At 40.0% G+C, this 15,746-nt stretch overlaps 2 protein-coding genes and 1 long non-coding RNA gene across 5 annotated transcripts in view; 2 read left to right on the forward strand and 1 right to left on the reverse strand.

The window, feature by feature from the left end:
* Positions 1 to 1,533: 1,533 nt before the first annotated feature.
* LOC138008338 (uncharacterized) lies at positions 1,534 to 6,808 on the forward strand. The gene is made up of 2 exons (XM_068855653.1): positions 1,534 to 1,851; positions 4,264 to 6,808. The coding sequence occupies exons 1-2, from the start codon at positions 1,778 to 1,780 to the stop codon at positions 5,195 to 5,197; spliced, it is 1,008 nt and encodes a 335-aa protein (XP_068711754.1). The 5' UTR covers positions 1,534 to 1,777; the 3' UTR covers positions 5,198 to 6,808.
* A 208-nt stretch (positions 6,809 to 7,016) lies between these two features.
* Positions 7,017 to 8,960, forward strand: LOC138008340 (AKT-interacting protein-like). The gene has a single exon (XM_068855655.1). It carries the CDS (start codon positions 7,243 to 7,245, stop codon positions 7,900 to 7,902), a length of 660 nt encoding a protein of 219 aa, XP_068711756.1. The 5' UTR covers positions 7,017 to 7,242; the 3' UTR covers positions 7,903 to 8,960.
* Positions 8,961 to 15,410: 6,450 nt separating this feature from the next.
* Positions 15,411 to 15,746, reverse strand: part of LOC138008342 (uncharacterized) — a 38,979-nt gene continuing 38,643 nt past the window's right edge. For all 3 annotated transcript variants that reach the window (XR_011124235.1, XR_011124237.1, XR_011124236.1), the window contains one exon: positions 15,411 to 15,712. This is a non-coding gene — a long non-coding RNA (uncharacterized lncRNA). The remainder of the gene's footprint in view (positions 15,713 to 15,746) is intronic.

Below are 15,746 nucleotides of genomic sequence, written 5' to 3' on the forward strand. Positions count from 1 at the left end.
TATTTAAGAAATTTTCAAACAAATCAGGGAAAGTAGTATTAAAATCTTTCCTTCACGACACGCAGTAGAATTTGAACAGCGCGGTATGCGGAGAGACTGAAAATCGGTTGGACGTTTGATTCTCCCAACAAGAGAATATTCACGGGCCGTCGGTAGAATTTCTGTATGTTTGTAACGGAAGGTTAAGAATCCCTAGAAAGTATAATTATCGAAAAAACGATGCGCACCAGCTGAGATTTTTACCCTGGGATTTAGAGTAAAATTTAAGCGAAACAACCATGTTTTAGAGGGGGTTCATGTGGGGGCCCCTAAATTGTTTGGAAAAGCGAACGAAAAATATCAACTATCGGTTTTTAGAAGGTCAGATGGTGTGCTTTTACGTGATGTAAAAGATAGTTTCCTTTTTGTCATGTTCTTTCTTTGCGAGGCTGCTGAACATTCACAAAATTGGGCGATTTCGAGGGTGGCTCCGAGCCCCATCTGGGCAAAATCAGACAATGCTCGATTTCTCAAAAAATAAACTGCGCTGAAATTTTTTGACTCCATTTTCGAAAATACTTTTATACAGGGAATCTTCTGATGAAATAAAATGGGGGTCAATTTTTTCGAACTGTGGGACGATGTTTGATATTTACAGGCATCGGCTCGTAAAAGTTCAACGTATACAGGGTTCGTTTCAACGATTTTAGAGCAATAGAGACCCTGCTCGCAGTCTACGCTGAGCTGAGAGTCGGTAAAAATTCTAGATAGCGAACTGGAAAATATGCAACTGTTGACTGAGGACTAGAGCGTGGGTAAGTTTCAAATTAAAACAAGTAAACAAAGAGTGATAGAAGCAGTCCAGTCTTTTCACCGTAGAGATGTGCATTTTTTTTGCATAAAGTAAAGCGTCATAGCTTTGTCTCAAGCCTCTGCATTAATTAAGCATCTGGTTTTTTTTTTTGAAATATCAAGAGGGACTAATCCACTTGATTTTTGAATCACAAAATAAAGAACAAAACAGGGCGTAGTGAGAGATTTTGAAGGTGTACGCACACGAAGAATGTTTCGAGCGCCCAAAGAAGGAAGAGTTGGGGGCATGCTCCCCCAGAAAAAAAAATTAAGTTTGTTTTCTAAGAATTCTAGATAGATTGTGGTTCCAGACCCTTGAGTCCAAAATTCTGGATTCAACGTGTTGCATTCGTTTGTTCACCTCTTTCGACACTTCAAAAGCGTCCAACAATGTTGGATGATGTTGGATCCGTTTGGCTTGGCGTCTATGGGTTAATGAAAAGATACTGGAAATACTCACACGGAAGGATGCCAGTTTAACTCGAAATTTAAAAAACGTGGCCCGATTAGACAATTACTAAGCAAAATTAGTGTCTCCATGGAATAAGGATTTCAGCTGTACGCACGGGCGTACGTGCGTATATGGACGCTACGCCCAGGCAAAATAAAATGAAGCAAGTCTTCAACGTCGAACGCTTTCCTCGAGAATTCATGGTGATTCAAGATTCCAGTTGAATTTCTTGAAAATGTCACGAACCGAAATCTTTTAAATCCCTTTCCATCGGCAAAATAACAACTGCATTATTAAATTTCGAGCTAATGCAAATTTCTTTAATGACATCTACTTATGTGGTATTACAAGAAACAATTGAGAGCTTAATTACTTCCAACAGATTCATTTAACTTGCTTCGTCACCCCAGCAACACCGTTCTCAATCACAAGTTTACCAGTTCATCCTCTGTTGTAAATGCATTCCGGTCCAGTCCTGAACTGTTTTAACTGAGTATGACTCAGAAATCAAACCAGTTATGTACACAACATTTCTGGAGACCGTGTTCCTCCCAAGTGAATTTGCGAAGGTAAGAGATACTTAGTAGTTTATTCAGATCATAAAGCGTGAACAAGAAATTCTTAATTGTGTATTTCAGAGCAAATCGCTGAGCAGCATGTATCATTGTATGCGATCCCATTAGTAGCCCAAATCAACTTGTAGCATTCTTGTAACAGATAATTTCGTTTCACCCGTGGCGATCACAGTATATCATGGAAGTTTGTCGGTCCCGGCTGCTTGATCTGAAGTTACTTAATTTAAAGTAATTCAACTTTTGCTACCGAATCTTACTGTGCCGAGTCGAACTTTAACAATTGAAGTTCAGTGACACTATCACGGCCGCGGCTTGAGGCAAGTCTGATTTTGCAACTTCCAAATTCGCTTTCTCACAGGGAAGTAACTGATAACAAGTGTCTCCGAAATATTTTGTTTTGCTTGCCCGCGTGCTGAAAGCGATATCTTAATTTATAGAACTTCTCAGTGCATTAAAGCAGAATTTTCGGATCACTGGATCGACTCAGCGGAAATATTGTTCATGTTTCATAATCTAAAGAATTAATAGCCTACCAAGGCAATATTTTTCACTTGTGTTGTCTTTTGACCCGTTTGCGAGCGACAAAATAACGTACGCTGTATGCACAAAATATTATGTACTTATTAACTGAGTGGGAGGGCCGGACGGGAAAATATTTGGCCAGAGGTCATGGCGCACGGACCGAACGCAGTGAGGTCCCTGCATGCGCCATGACCGAGGGAAGTTTGGCCAAAATAAGAAACAAAAATTTGCACAGAAAATTTATCTTACAATATCATCATCATAATCTGAAACAAAGGAAAAAAATGAACTAGTTTAGAAAATTTCGAACCATAAATGTAAAATTGAACCATATAACATCTCTACAGAGCCACTTTCATATGTCCTTGAAAAACAGAACGTAAACAAAAATGCAAAACATTTAATTGGCTTATCGAACAAAAACAAATGAGCGCGAATTTTCATTGGCTTAGCGAACGCGGTTGCAACAACGTCACGTCTCCATGAAACTTTCTAGAAAGCGATCGGCATTTCGCTTTGATGCCATTTGAAATGCAGTAATGTGAATGGGCAATCGAACTGTTTATTTTCTACATTACGAGTTTCCTTGGCGGGATAGGAAAAGCTTTGTTTCAACCTTGTCAAACATTGGTCCATGAAACAAATTGCGAACACTTTTTGAAAGTCATACGAAAGCCACTCTATCACAGGAATCGATCACCTTCTGTAAGCTTTGTTGATGGCCTATGTGCGCTCCTAATGATGCTCCTGATACAGTTAGGTTTCAGCGAGAGTCATGAAGGGGAAAGGAGAAAAAGGAAAGGAGAATTAAGGGGTGGCGATCCCATTTCCCAGTCCAAATTTGGACAAAATCCCAGTCCCAGTGGCAAGTTTTCTTAGAAATTCCAGTCCCTGCTAGTAAAATTAAATCCCAACCGGAGTCATGATAGGGAAAATACAATTTTGAGCAGAACTATTACCTGATAACCTATGTTAATGCAAGGAATCTTTATCTCCCATTCGCAGTTACAAAATCCCCGTTTGTAGTCAGTGATCAAATCCCATGTTCCCACCAAATAATCAGGTCAATCCTAGCTCCCATTTTACCCCTCTTCATGGCCCTCTTCAGTTACCTTTCTCTTGGATAAAAGCAAGGATGGAATGGTTTTATTAATAAGAGATGCTAACCACACAACTTTTCTTATTCAAACACCAAAGCGCTAATATGATCGATGCAGTGAGGTCTACATCATTCTTAACCAACGTTAGAGCAGGCTCTTAATTTTTTTCATTTGCAGGCTACATGACTAAATATGCGAGCGGCTGAAAAGTGATAGGACTGGCCGCTTTGTCACCAGCCAGGAGCCCATGACTGAGAACGAGCAACAGCCCTATATTCTTGTCACGGCGTTTTCACAGACCGATTTATTTTTAGATTGAATCTCCCGCGAAAGATACTCCCGCAGGAGCTTGATGACCAATCACAAGAAACTAACTGTACCGGAACTGCCTTTGCTTTTTGCGGTAAAGGTAGTCTATAAATAGATCGGTCTGCGCTAGCATAAATCTCGCCAGCCACGAAAGACTGCAGAGCCGAAAGGCTACATCTTCTCCAGCCCAGCACTGTACTTCATAACTGTAGAATAGCTTGATACCTCATGGTAATTTTCAGAAAGACGACTTTTGGATTTTGTTACTCGTTTGTAAATTCAGGAACAACGGAAAATTGCTTTGATTCAATTGTGTGATTGGTACAGCATGATGTATGCAGTCTCTAAATCTACACGAAAGTACTTAAAGAAGTCATTGCCAGGACAATTAAAATGCGCACGATTTGCAATTGTTTTTAGTGTTCATGTTCAAAGGCTTGGTTAATTGATTGTGTTATAACCCTTCTCTTAACAGGATCAACCTCAAGACAGTAACAGTTGCCTTTGATAGCACCGACCCTTACGGCGAGCCACAGATCACTGCTAAGTGCTCGTGTACAGGACTACAGCACGTCGGGACACGAGGAATAGAAGCTGTTAGAACTGAACAAGTGCCAACGACAGCTCTAAGCGACGCTCGGCCAATTGCTTTCCTTCACCGTGATTACGTTGCATCATCAAGCCCATGCGCCGTGGAAGATACTCGATCCTTGCATTCAAATTCAGATAGCTGTTCCGAGAGGATGCTAAGCACGAATATTTTATCACGCATGGCAAAGACTAAAGCTTCTTGGGTGGAAAACCAAAAACATCCGGGTCCAGAAAATTCACCTGAAAGAAAGAGTCCAATTTTGTGCAAAGGTAAGCCTTTAGGGCACGCTTCGTTGACGCCGTACATGAAAAAAAAGCTATCCTCCGATAGAGGGACAAAAGGTGTTCGAGACGGAAAAAGAATCGATTTATTACCGATCTCAAAATACCTCGCGCAGTACCGAGACGAAAAGAGATCATTGTACAAAGATACACGATTACCACTCGTTCGTATTAGTTCGTATCACGCCATGTGCTGCTGCGAAGACGACACGGGATACTCGGATTGCTCGAATAAGGAGAAACATGAACTTAAACAAATAATCACTTTCTTTGCCACCAAGGACGTTTTCAAGCCTTTTCGCGCAAGATCACTGCCCACTCGAGGCGAGACTTTATACATGGAGCCTTTACAAGACAAGTTGAAGGCCAAAACAGAATATGACATCAAGTTACCGACGCTTAGCGGAAGCGTGAACTACTCAACCAACGGCGTAAACAACGCTTTTGTCACTGAAATAAGCAAACACTCAAAAATGAGGCGCAGTAGATTTGGTAAAAATGCAACTCTTGCCTTTCCTCTAATTGCAAACTTATAGTATAGGCTTGCTCGTCAGTGGCAAAACTTTAAAAAGCGTCAGTTAGTCCCTAATGCGAACGAGACGGAACAGAGACTTCTCTTCGAATGGAAAAATAATAAAAACTTATTATTAATTAAGAGTAATCATTAGACCCGAGGCAAATAAATGTGGCGCATAGTGCCTGAAAATGAATGCAAAGAAATAACGGTTTAATATGCTTATGACCTTTTTTCTCGGATCGATGTTTAGATGTTTAGTTAATAAAAGGTCTGACCAACCATCTCCAAACGTCTAAATCCAAAGGCTCACTAACTAAAATGAGGCTACGTATCTTTTTATCTCTATTTTATTAATGCTCCCGTTGTCTCTATATGTGAAATCATGCCAGCTTTCAACAGTAAGAGCTTACAAAGCAAAAGCCGAAATGTGTAGAAAATGATCCCCAATTTCCAAGTGAGCAACATCCAATTTCTTCGTTGAGTAGACAATCGCACGAAGAGCTTCTAACTTTTGGCTCAGTCTTGGGGTCTCAGTGTTCTCTTGAAGAGATATTCGAAGGAAAACTGGCCTTGGGGCGAGGTATCGAGAGGAATGCGATATTCCACTTTACACCTAGGATAAACGACCGCTGATTTTGGCTCAAATTTAAAAACAATTGAAATCAGGAGCACATTACATATAACTATTTTCTTGGCTCCTTACAAAGGAAGAAAAAACTGATTCAAATGCCTTTTTTTATTTTCGGGGAAGGCTCTGGAAGTTTCATTTTCTTCGGGCAGTAGTTTCGCTCTAATCATTGTCGAGCTGACTATCTATATTAGAGGGAAAACACTGGCCGATATAATTTTTAGAACGTCAAGGCAGACAAAAAGGGTAAACGCCGAAATTCCGTCAAAAAGTACCTCGCTGTGAATAATAAAATTACGGAGAGCCCAATTTAGCGTGGCCGTTTGTACATTACCGAAGACCAAAGAGGTGGAGATTGGAGAATGAGAGATGAAGCGGTATTTTGAATTTCTTCTCTTTTCAAAGTTATCCTTGAAAGACATAACTTTATGGGAGCTATGTGACGCAAAATGATGTGATTTCATGACACCCAAATGCCCAAAAAGTAGAATGAATGATTGCAATGACCACTTAAAGGTGCTTAACAAGATAAAAAGAAATACAACAAAAGGAAAGAGAAGCATGTACAGACACAGATGGGTACTCTTCAAAAACATCAGCCCCGACGTCAAGTTTATGGCAAATCGCCTGGATAAAGGCCGTTTTTGCTCAGACTCATTTTACTTGTGAGGTAACGATAATTTCATCAAGGAATTCCACATTACCATTTTTGAGTTTTAAATTCGTGATTAATAACTAATAAAATATTTCCCCGAAACACCCTAAAATTACGTTTTGCAAACAAAGTGTATTATGGGGAACTCGAAAATAGAGAATGGGTGGTGTACAATATACACTTAATGTATGGTCCCAAGGGAAACAGTTTTTGTTTTCCCGACAGTCCTGATTCATCTCGGGAAACATCAGGACTCGAGGGAAAACAAAACTAACTAGTTTCCCGAAGGACCAGTTATTAAGTGCTTTGTTATATCTTTAGACTTTTCCTTCAACAATCGCAGCAAAACACCCGGAGCGGCAACAACTGCGGAATGGCATTCCTGTCGGGATACATTTGAATTTGATCAGGGGCACGTGACCAAGATCAACCAACAAAAGTGCTCGTTTTGTTGAGTGAAAGTCTTGGTACATAACAAAAGCACATATTGCTCCTCATACATGACCCATCTTACCTTTTATGAGCGGATGTACATTCATATCGCTGTCTCAGTTTTTCCAAGATGGCGGACTGACGCCATCTCAAAATGGCAAACTGGTAAGCGACTAATCTTTCTCTTCGTCTGGAAGTCGACCTTATACGATTCAGATCACAGTGGCAAGGAAAGTGATATCGGCTTCAAAACGCGGGTCAGTCCGTTAGTATTAAGGACTGGCGACTTTATCGTCAGTAGCTGAATGCAGATACTTTGTCAACATAATTTACAGCCAGCCGTGTTACAATGATTGGAGCAGAGGATTTTCAGATTTCATGTCGGGATGATACAACTATTTCTGAATTGTGGCATTTAGCCAAAAATCATCTGGATGGTGTTTATGTAATGCCATCTTTAAAGTCCTTAAATGTCTGGCACGGGATACTGTTTGTAAGAGGGGGACCATACCAAGGTGGCATATTCAGATTTATCATATTCCTTCAGGATGGATCTGCGGGAAGTCGACCTCTTCTCATTTTCACGACACCGGTCTTCCATCCCCAAGTACATCCAACAAGTGGAACACTCAACCTGGACATCAAATTTCCTCAGTGGGAAAGAGGTAAAAACAGAGTATGGCAAATGCTTGATTTTATGAAGACTTGTTTCTACAATGTACAAACTTGGCGAGGGACAAATAAAGTGGCCATTAATGTCATTCATCGCAGCCTTGAAGAATTCAAGCAAAGGGCTGCGGTTTGTGCTGCAGAAGCAGTTTGGTTGTTTGACTGTGAGACAATGAAAGGCAATAGTGTAGACATGGACAGCTGTGATAATGATGATGATGATGATGATGGTAACATACTGAGTCAGAAGATTTTCTCTGGATCTTCTTACATAGAAAGGAAAAGATTGATGTTAAGTGGGAACATTTGCCATCTTGGGACATTTTCTTGCATGTTGTGAAAATTCCTTTTCAGTGTTCTCCAGCATGGACAGGTTACTTAACATATTTCAAGAATTGTTACAGTAAAAGCAATCTTTCTTCTAACATCTGCCACGAAGGCAGCCCGGATGGATGGAGTAAGGGGGATGAGGAGGGTAGGTAGGATAACCAAGGGTGTAGGGGTAAAGGTGCAGTTACCCACATATTCTCTATGACTTAATTTGTCCCTAAATTCTCAGAGCTCTAAATAGATTTATGTTTGTAATATACTGCCAAGTCAAGCTACTGAAATATAATTTTGAACAATATTTCTTGTCCAATTGCGATACATTTTAATTAAGAAATATCTTTTACTTTTTATTCTTGGAATTGTTTTGTAAAGGCATTTTTTTTAACAAGAGATAAAGATGTTTTTAAAGAATACATATCTTTTCATAGGCATGATGTATTTACTGCTTTTATTATGACAGAATCTTTTTGCTGTCGCCAAAACTGACTGTTAAGGTCACAAAACAAACATAAATCATTAAGGCTTAGTTAAACCAACCAGGTGCTACTTAACATAAATGCCTCTTTAATTTTTCTAGATGGGCTCCTTTGATTTCCTGTTTCAAAGATTTCATTACCCTTACCTTCTACACTAAGTGCTCAAGGAGATGATTTAAAAAAAGAGTACAAATATTTTTCTGAGTGTAATTTTGCCCATAACACAAAGTCATTATCCCATGCAACATATGTCATTGCTTTCTGAAAGACTGAACAATAATTGCTATACTTTAGGAAAGGCCGCCATCGATTTAACTGTTTCCTTTTTGCGTTGTTTTGCCCTTGTAGATGAGTTCTTCTAGCTTTAAATTGTAAAGTAGTGTATTAATACAGAAATTCAATAAATGATTGAATTTTGAATGTGACCATTTTTCTCTGGCCAAGAATATAAATTAGAGTTTGTTAAATGTATTTAACATTGACCTTCAATTTCTAACAAACCTAAGAAACACAAGCTCTCTGCAGGATGTCTTTTGTTCCTGTGTAAGAGAGCTTATTTTGATCCGCAAAATTCAGAAATGGGTGATGTGTATGTTGAGGGGGGTTGGGGTGGAAGGGGTGTTGGGGTGGGGGGAAAAGGGCTATTTCAAGCTAGCACCAGAGGAAATCTGGGTCATCTTTCCCAATTTTTGTCAATTCATTTCTGTAGGACTTGAAATTGCATTCTTCGTGGGGTGTTTATCTCGAGCCAAAATGGAAAAGTAAAGAAGTTACGTACAAAACCTTTATATTTATGCTTGAAAGCCCCTCCAGCCTTACCCCTCCCCGGTTCCACCGTTCATGTCCGGGCTTTTCAGTTGTCTTTGGAGCCAATATACAATTTATTTTTAGAATGATTGATTGCCTATTTTTGGTGACACGTTAGCTGAGAAACAGAAATTATAAGTCAAACAGTATTTGTTCTATATTTGTTCTTTCGCGTGCCTCTGTGGATATAGCTATGTAAACCCTAAGGTAAGGCAAATGTCAGGGCTTGTTCTTGGTGTTATCTGAGACGCGCCGGAAAAAAAAAAGGTGGTGATTATCAGAAACTGCTGAACTCGTTTCTTAGCGAAAGCTACGTGCCTGTAGCAGAGCTCCCTCTTTTCCGTGCGGGAACTAGACAGAGCGACTAGTAAATTACATTTCTTTCGACTGAATTCCACATAAAACGCGTTTTCACCCTTGCATTTGAGGAGACGAAAAGGTAAGAGAATTCAATTTTAACACTTCGTGTGCCATTAATTACGGCATGGTGGACAGTTATAATCGTAATATTTACGGACGTAATTTCCATCGGCGCAGTATTTCCCGCCGTGGTCGAGTAAAATTAAATAATATATTTTAAACACTTGATTCCTTCGGTTTCGTCTAGTCAAAGCTAACTGATGTCAGTGCTAGGCTTGTTAATTTTCGAGATCAACGTAACGCTAAAACGTTTTCGAAAACGAAGTCGTAAAATCTTGCTCTCTTTCCGTACAGGACAGTGGTGGTTAATTTCGGTGATAAAGGTAATTATTTGCTTTAGTTTGCTATCCTACATTATGAGTTTGATGATCAAAGCAATCTATCTACAAGTTAAACCGTTAAACAATATAAACATGCATATTTTTGAAAGGAGGGTTTGTCGTAGATCTCCTTCAGCAACCAAACTTGATAGACTGCATATTTGCGGTGTGGGGAGACAGTTTCACTTTCGTTAACAGATTTTGCATGCACTGATGAACTAAAGAAAAAAAAAATACTGATTATAATAATAACCATTAAAAGATGAATTTTTACTGATAAGCAGCACGTTGCTTAGCACTAATTTCGACAAAGTGTTATGGGGTATTTTTCGGGAGAATCGTAGATAAACGCAGGAGGTCATCTGCGCGGAATTATTATCCATGTAAATCCGGAACCCTCATCACTAGATCTCGCCATCGCCTTCTTTTGCGCTAGTTTAGCCTCGATGAAAGACCTCGCACGAAAGAGGCTATAGGTCGTTTTCACGTTACGCCATCTTAGCCGGCATTGTAGTGGACGAAAACAAAAGATTTCTAATTAGCTCCTTTTATTCGTCCATGAGCAATTGTACATTATATCATTGTTATTTGTGTCTCTAGAGATTGATTGAAAATCATCTATAGCAAGCGTGAAATGCGCCATGTCGAGCTATCAGATTAAAAAGAAATGATGCAGCCCTCACAGCTATAGGCCGGATCAACGTTTTCGATGTGACATGAGTTTGCGGATCGCCAGGATGCTGGGCTGGCTTAACAACAAAACTGAGTTTTTCACTCATCGCAATTGATATCACAATAGGTGGCCTTCCCTTGCATCGGTCACAAAAAAACAATACCGCAAAGACGTCCTACTGGGTCAATTCATTGTAAAAGGGAAATTGCCTTCTTTCTTCATACACCATGCCATAGCTTATAGATTGATTCAATGTCTTAAATTGCTGAGCAGGATGATTTACTTCGGGAAGCGGTGTGGAAAAAAAACAAAAGAAAACAAAAACGAAAGCGGCAAAAGCAAACTTAAAACAAATGGGTTGTGTTATATCTAGATCTCGTAAACTGTGATCTGTCCCTTTTTAGGTAACTGCCCGAGCCGGTTTTCCCGAAGCGGACGGGAAAAATTTTTGCATCAGCGAGGTAGTGAAATATGAATACAGATACAATATGAGCGAAGTCAAACTTGAATATCTGAGGTCATTCTAGCCTTTTGGGCATTCAGCTTTCAGTTCAATTCTGTGCCTGCCACTTATTTTACATGTAGATTGTCAACGAAATGTCTTCTGAGGAGTATTTGCTGAATCTGATTTTATATTTGGATAATTCAGAAGGATATGGGAAGACCACCTGCCTTGGTAGCACGATATCAGAGAAGCATAACAATATTATCGCAAATATAACCGGATAATCGTTGTTGCATGTAATTATCATTAAAAACAGATTGCTTTTTGAATGATAGAAATCGTGCCATGGAGGGCTGTTCGTCTTTAGGATGCCGCGTTTAAGGGCAAAAAGTTTCGTTTATGGAATAGAAAAAGAAAGCATCGAAATTAGTATTTACGATTTCGACATATGTGTTTTTGAAGAAAATGGCGTTTTCACATTCGACTTCCCTCTGTTTCTTGACTGTGTGTGCTCAATAATTCCGCTAGATCGCTAAATCGAGTGTGGTTATGTAAACATCAATAATTACTTCCTGTAATCATAAAAAAGCTTTAGTCAAATGATAAAAAAGTTTTTTTGTTTTTCAAATTACGACTGTTGATCCTTTTATTTTTTTCGAAAGGGAAGAAATGCGTGTGTGAGGAGGAGTAGGTACACTCAGAATATAATAAACGTCAACGTAAATTAGGAGAAGAGGGCATCTTTGCTGCTACAGTTAATTAAGGTTAGCCGCAGTCGAAATTAACCTTGCATATTTTTTAAAGTCATTCTTCTTTTCCAAAACAGCTTAATTAGCTCGATCGTGTTTTAGGCTGGTTACTGTCGTCTGCTGCCGCACTCTTCTCATTTGCGAACTTGAACATTCTGTGTGGCTTCTTTAATAGCGTCCTAGAGTTTTTATGAAGCAGTTGTTGTGAGACGGTGCCTGATCTATTATCCGGCTTGAAGGTCTAACCATTTGTAAATGTATTTTAAGTCCAATCAGCGTGATCCCATAAAGTCTACACCAAAATCTAGCGAGCCATCTGGATTGTACAGTAGTGCATGGAATTTTTCAGCTCCAAAAATGAACTTTCATTTAGTTTTCAGTGCGCAGGTCACGGTGCCGCAGAATAGCAATAGTAATGGACTTGTATACCGCCCATATGACATACAGTCTCATGAGGGTTTACAGTTTTTTTCTCTGGGGTGAGATTGGATGTCAGCCCATAGAAGGCGCCCAGCTCAGTCCACCTTTGATCTCACCCACACAACCCTTGAATCGGTGAAAGGATAACAGACTCCATCACCAGATCTTCCCGTTACTTTTCGCGAACATTGTGTGGGTTCTTTAACGTCCCACAGGGTTAGTTGATTAAACCGAAAGTGTTATGAGACGGTGCCTACGGTTTATAGGCTTATCCGAAAAGAATTGAATATCTTCCATTTGCAGATAAAATTAATTACAAGAGCAACACAGGATGACAGGTGATCCCCATCAAACTACGAATTAATTTCATTGGTAGATAAATAATGATCTACTAAGCACAATACACTGCACAAAAGTAATTATACTGAACAGGATGAAACAAAAAATTGCTGAGCAGCATTTGCTCAAATTAACGCAACGTTTTTGTTTGGGAATTGCCTGAAATCTAAGCTTTCACAACAGAAGTTTGGGCATTCAGGCGTTTTGTTTGAGATGGCGAGATCGCTGCAGCAGTATTACAGTTTCCTTAACAGTTTAAGGTAGGTCCATGACAAATTTACTGCGCTTGATTAAATTGTTCATTAGCTACAAAAAATAAACAAACAAACAAAAGCAAAAAAAAGCAAAAAAAAGCAAACAAAACACGAGAATGAGTGAATCATGAAAAACTCTGGTGGGCCTTTTAGAATACGAGTTTATACCGGGTACGTGTAATTTAGTCTCAGTCTTTCGTGCGTCTATTACCTAAGGCATAATTCTGTGTCGTTTCCAACAGCCTTGAGTCACAAACGTCTTTGCCTTTTTTGTTAAAATTTGAAACCGATTCAACCATAGGCAGCCCAAGTTCGCGTCACTAGAGAGCGTGTAATAATTGATTACTAGTGGAAGATGACCTTTGAGTAAAAGCCCGTTTCCCCGTTTCGGGAATTCCGTGTTTTCAATGTTCTAAGACGACGTCTTAGAACATTGAAAACACGGAATTCCCGAAACGGTAAAATAAGCTCCAAAAGGCACAAAAATACACCAGAGTTAAGTCATTTTTATTCATTTTATTGAATGAACGTTAAATTGAGCGTTTTTTAGGCTTCATAATCTTCGGTATTATATTTCCCATACAAAGTCTTACAACTCGTTTAAATTCTCAACGGCTGCCTGTAACGCAACACCGCTTTTACTCAAAGGTCATCTTCCACTAGTAATCAATTATTACACGCTCTCTAGTGACGCGAACTTGGGCTGCCTATGATTCAACGCGAATTATCGAAAAAGTAAAATGGATAGCATGACACTTTGCCGAATACTGAGAGAAAAACGTTCATCGCACATGCAAAAAGTTTTAAACGATAAATAAGCTTGTAGAATACAGGCGGTGGCCTAACGGTTAGCACGCTGGACTCTGGGCCGGGTGGTCCGGGTTCGAGCCCTGGCCGGGTCATTGTGTTGTGTTTTTCAGGGGCAAGATACTTTACCCTCACAGTGCCTCTCTTCACCCAGTTGTATAAATTCTCGGTTTTCAGCTGACGTCATAACCTTATGCAAATTAGGTTTCCGCCATTCTGGTGCCCCTGATTATAGGGAAATGTATGACATTTTTAGCGCTCACGTTCGAAGTCTTCAAATAATTCATCTTTCCAATGGATATTTCCCAAGAAAGCGACCCAAAATCACTCGACGAGGTACCAGTACTTTCATCCAACGCAGAAAAACCTCGAAAGCCACGTTCGAGAGCGCTATTTGAAGAAGATTTTCTGTCGTTTGCGTTGACCCAGCGGCCATACGGAGCGATCAGTTTGGCTCCTCTGGAAGTCTCAGACTTGCTTTCCTAGTTAGTTTTAGAGACAAGCTACTATACAAACAAGCAGTTTAAGGCCTTCAAAATTTTGAAAGCGTACAACCAGATGATTTCTGGTTTCGTTGCGTCCGTTTAAGCAAGGGAAGGAAATCGCGGGCAAGATTGTTGTTGTTTGTGGCCAAGGTGACTCGGAAGTTTGACACTCGGCGTCGACCTTATCTGTATCAGTTTCCAGTTGGATTTCTTTTAATACCTTCGCTAACTGCTATGGCCGCCAGATGAGAAGAAAAGGCCTCCTCATTCCCTTTGTTTCGATGATTTCCCTCTTCTTCTGTCAAAGTACTTGGTCGATTAGTCTCAGTCCTTCACCTTGAGAAGGTGAAAAGCTTTTTTCCTTCGAAATTCGTCCGATTTCCTTCAAACTCAGTCAATTTGGGCGCTCCATCCCTCGCATTCGCCTGTCGAATTTCAGCGAAATCGAATAAAACGCCTCCGAGTTAGACATTTGCTAACCTGAGTATCACAAACGCCTGATACTCAGGTTAAATTCACCTCATTAAATATTCAAAACCGGAGCACCTCATTTGCATCGGGCATATTTAATGAGATGAATTTTCGAAGATGAATTTCTCCGCGACGTTGTGGAAATTGAGCACACTTGTTCGAGGGGTTCAAGCGCTTCGGTGGTGTGAATTGGGAAGACATCGGTGGAAACCCGGCCGAGAAACGCTTTATCGAAAAAAAGCCAACTTTCGACAAATTCTGACTCGCTCGCCTTTTACCCTAAAACCCTGAACCAACACGTGCTAAATCGCTGCGAAAGCTTTACAGGATAAAACACAACTGTTCACAGCAAAAGCCGTTAATGGCAATCACCGCAAAAGCTTTAATTGCTAAACCTGTAAAGACAATTTCAGCAAAATAAGTCCAACCCCACACTTAAAGTTAAAATCTAACATTAAACCGTGAGTCAATCGCTGCGAAAGCTTTTAAATTGTCCTTCGTTCGTTGTATCTGTCCCAGAGTAAGGCAGGCTTCCCAGAAACAAAGTCTTTCGATTTCGTGTCGTCTCGGCTTATCTGTGAAATCCACGCGTTTCGGCGATCTTCTGTTAGCTGTTTTTAACTTTCACCGTTCTTATCAACAACAATAGGTATACGGAATAGACTAATAACTTCCTTGTTTCCAGATTTTACTCCACAGCCAGGTATTATACAGAGAACCATCGCACTACAACTCACTCACATCTCTCTCTACGCGTCTCTGTTTACGATTCGAGGGGCTCCACAATGGCGGTTAACGACGGTTGTCAAGGACTAAGGTCACGTGGGTGAAAACCAAGAATAGGTAACGGCAAATTTAATGCTGGGGGTAACCCTGCGATGGACTAGCATCCCATCCAGGAGGGAGTTGAAATACTCCTAGTCGCTTTATGCTAAAGTAACCGGAGATAAGCGCCGGCCTGATGGGCCACTAGGCTCCTAGGAGACGTAACCTATAAGAAGAAAAAAATCTCTTTACCATTATCGTGTCCATTGCACAAAATTTGTGCTGGTAACAAGTCACTATATAAGGCCGTCTCCATTTTTGCTCTCTTTACCTTCGTCCGACGGACCCATATTTTTAACTTTTCAATGTGTAAATACCGTCTCAAAATCCTATGAATAACAATGACAAAAAAATAAGTTCCTT

This window comes from Montipora foliosa, chromosome 6 (assembly GCF_036669935.1).
Source record: "Montipora foliosa isolate CH-2021 chromosome 6, ASM3666993v2, whole genome shotgun sequence".
Lineage (NCBI taxonomy): Eukaryota > Metazoa > Cnidaria > Anthozoa > Scleractinia > Acroporidae > Montipora > Montipora foliosa.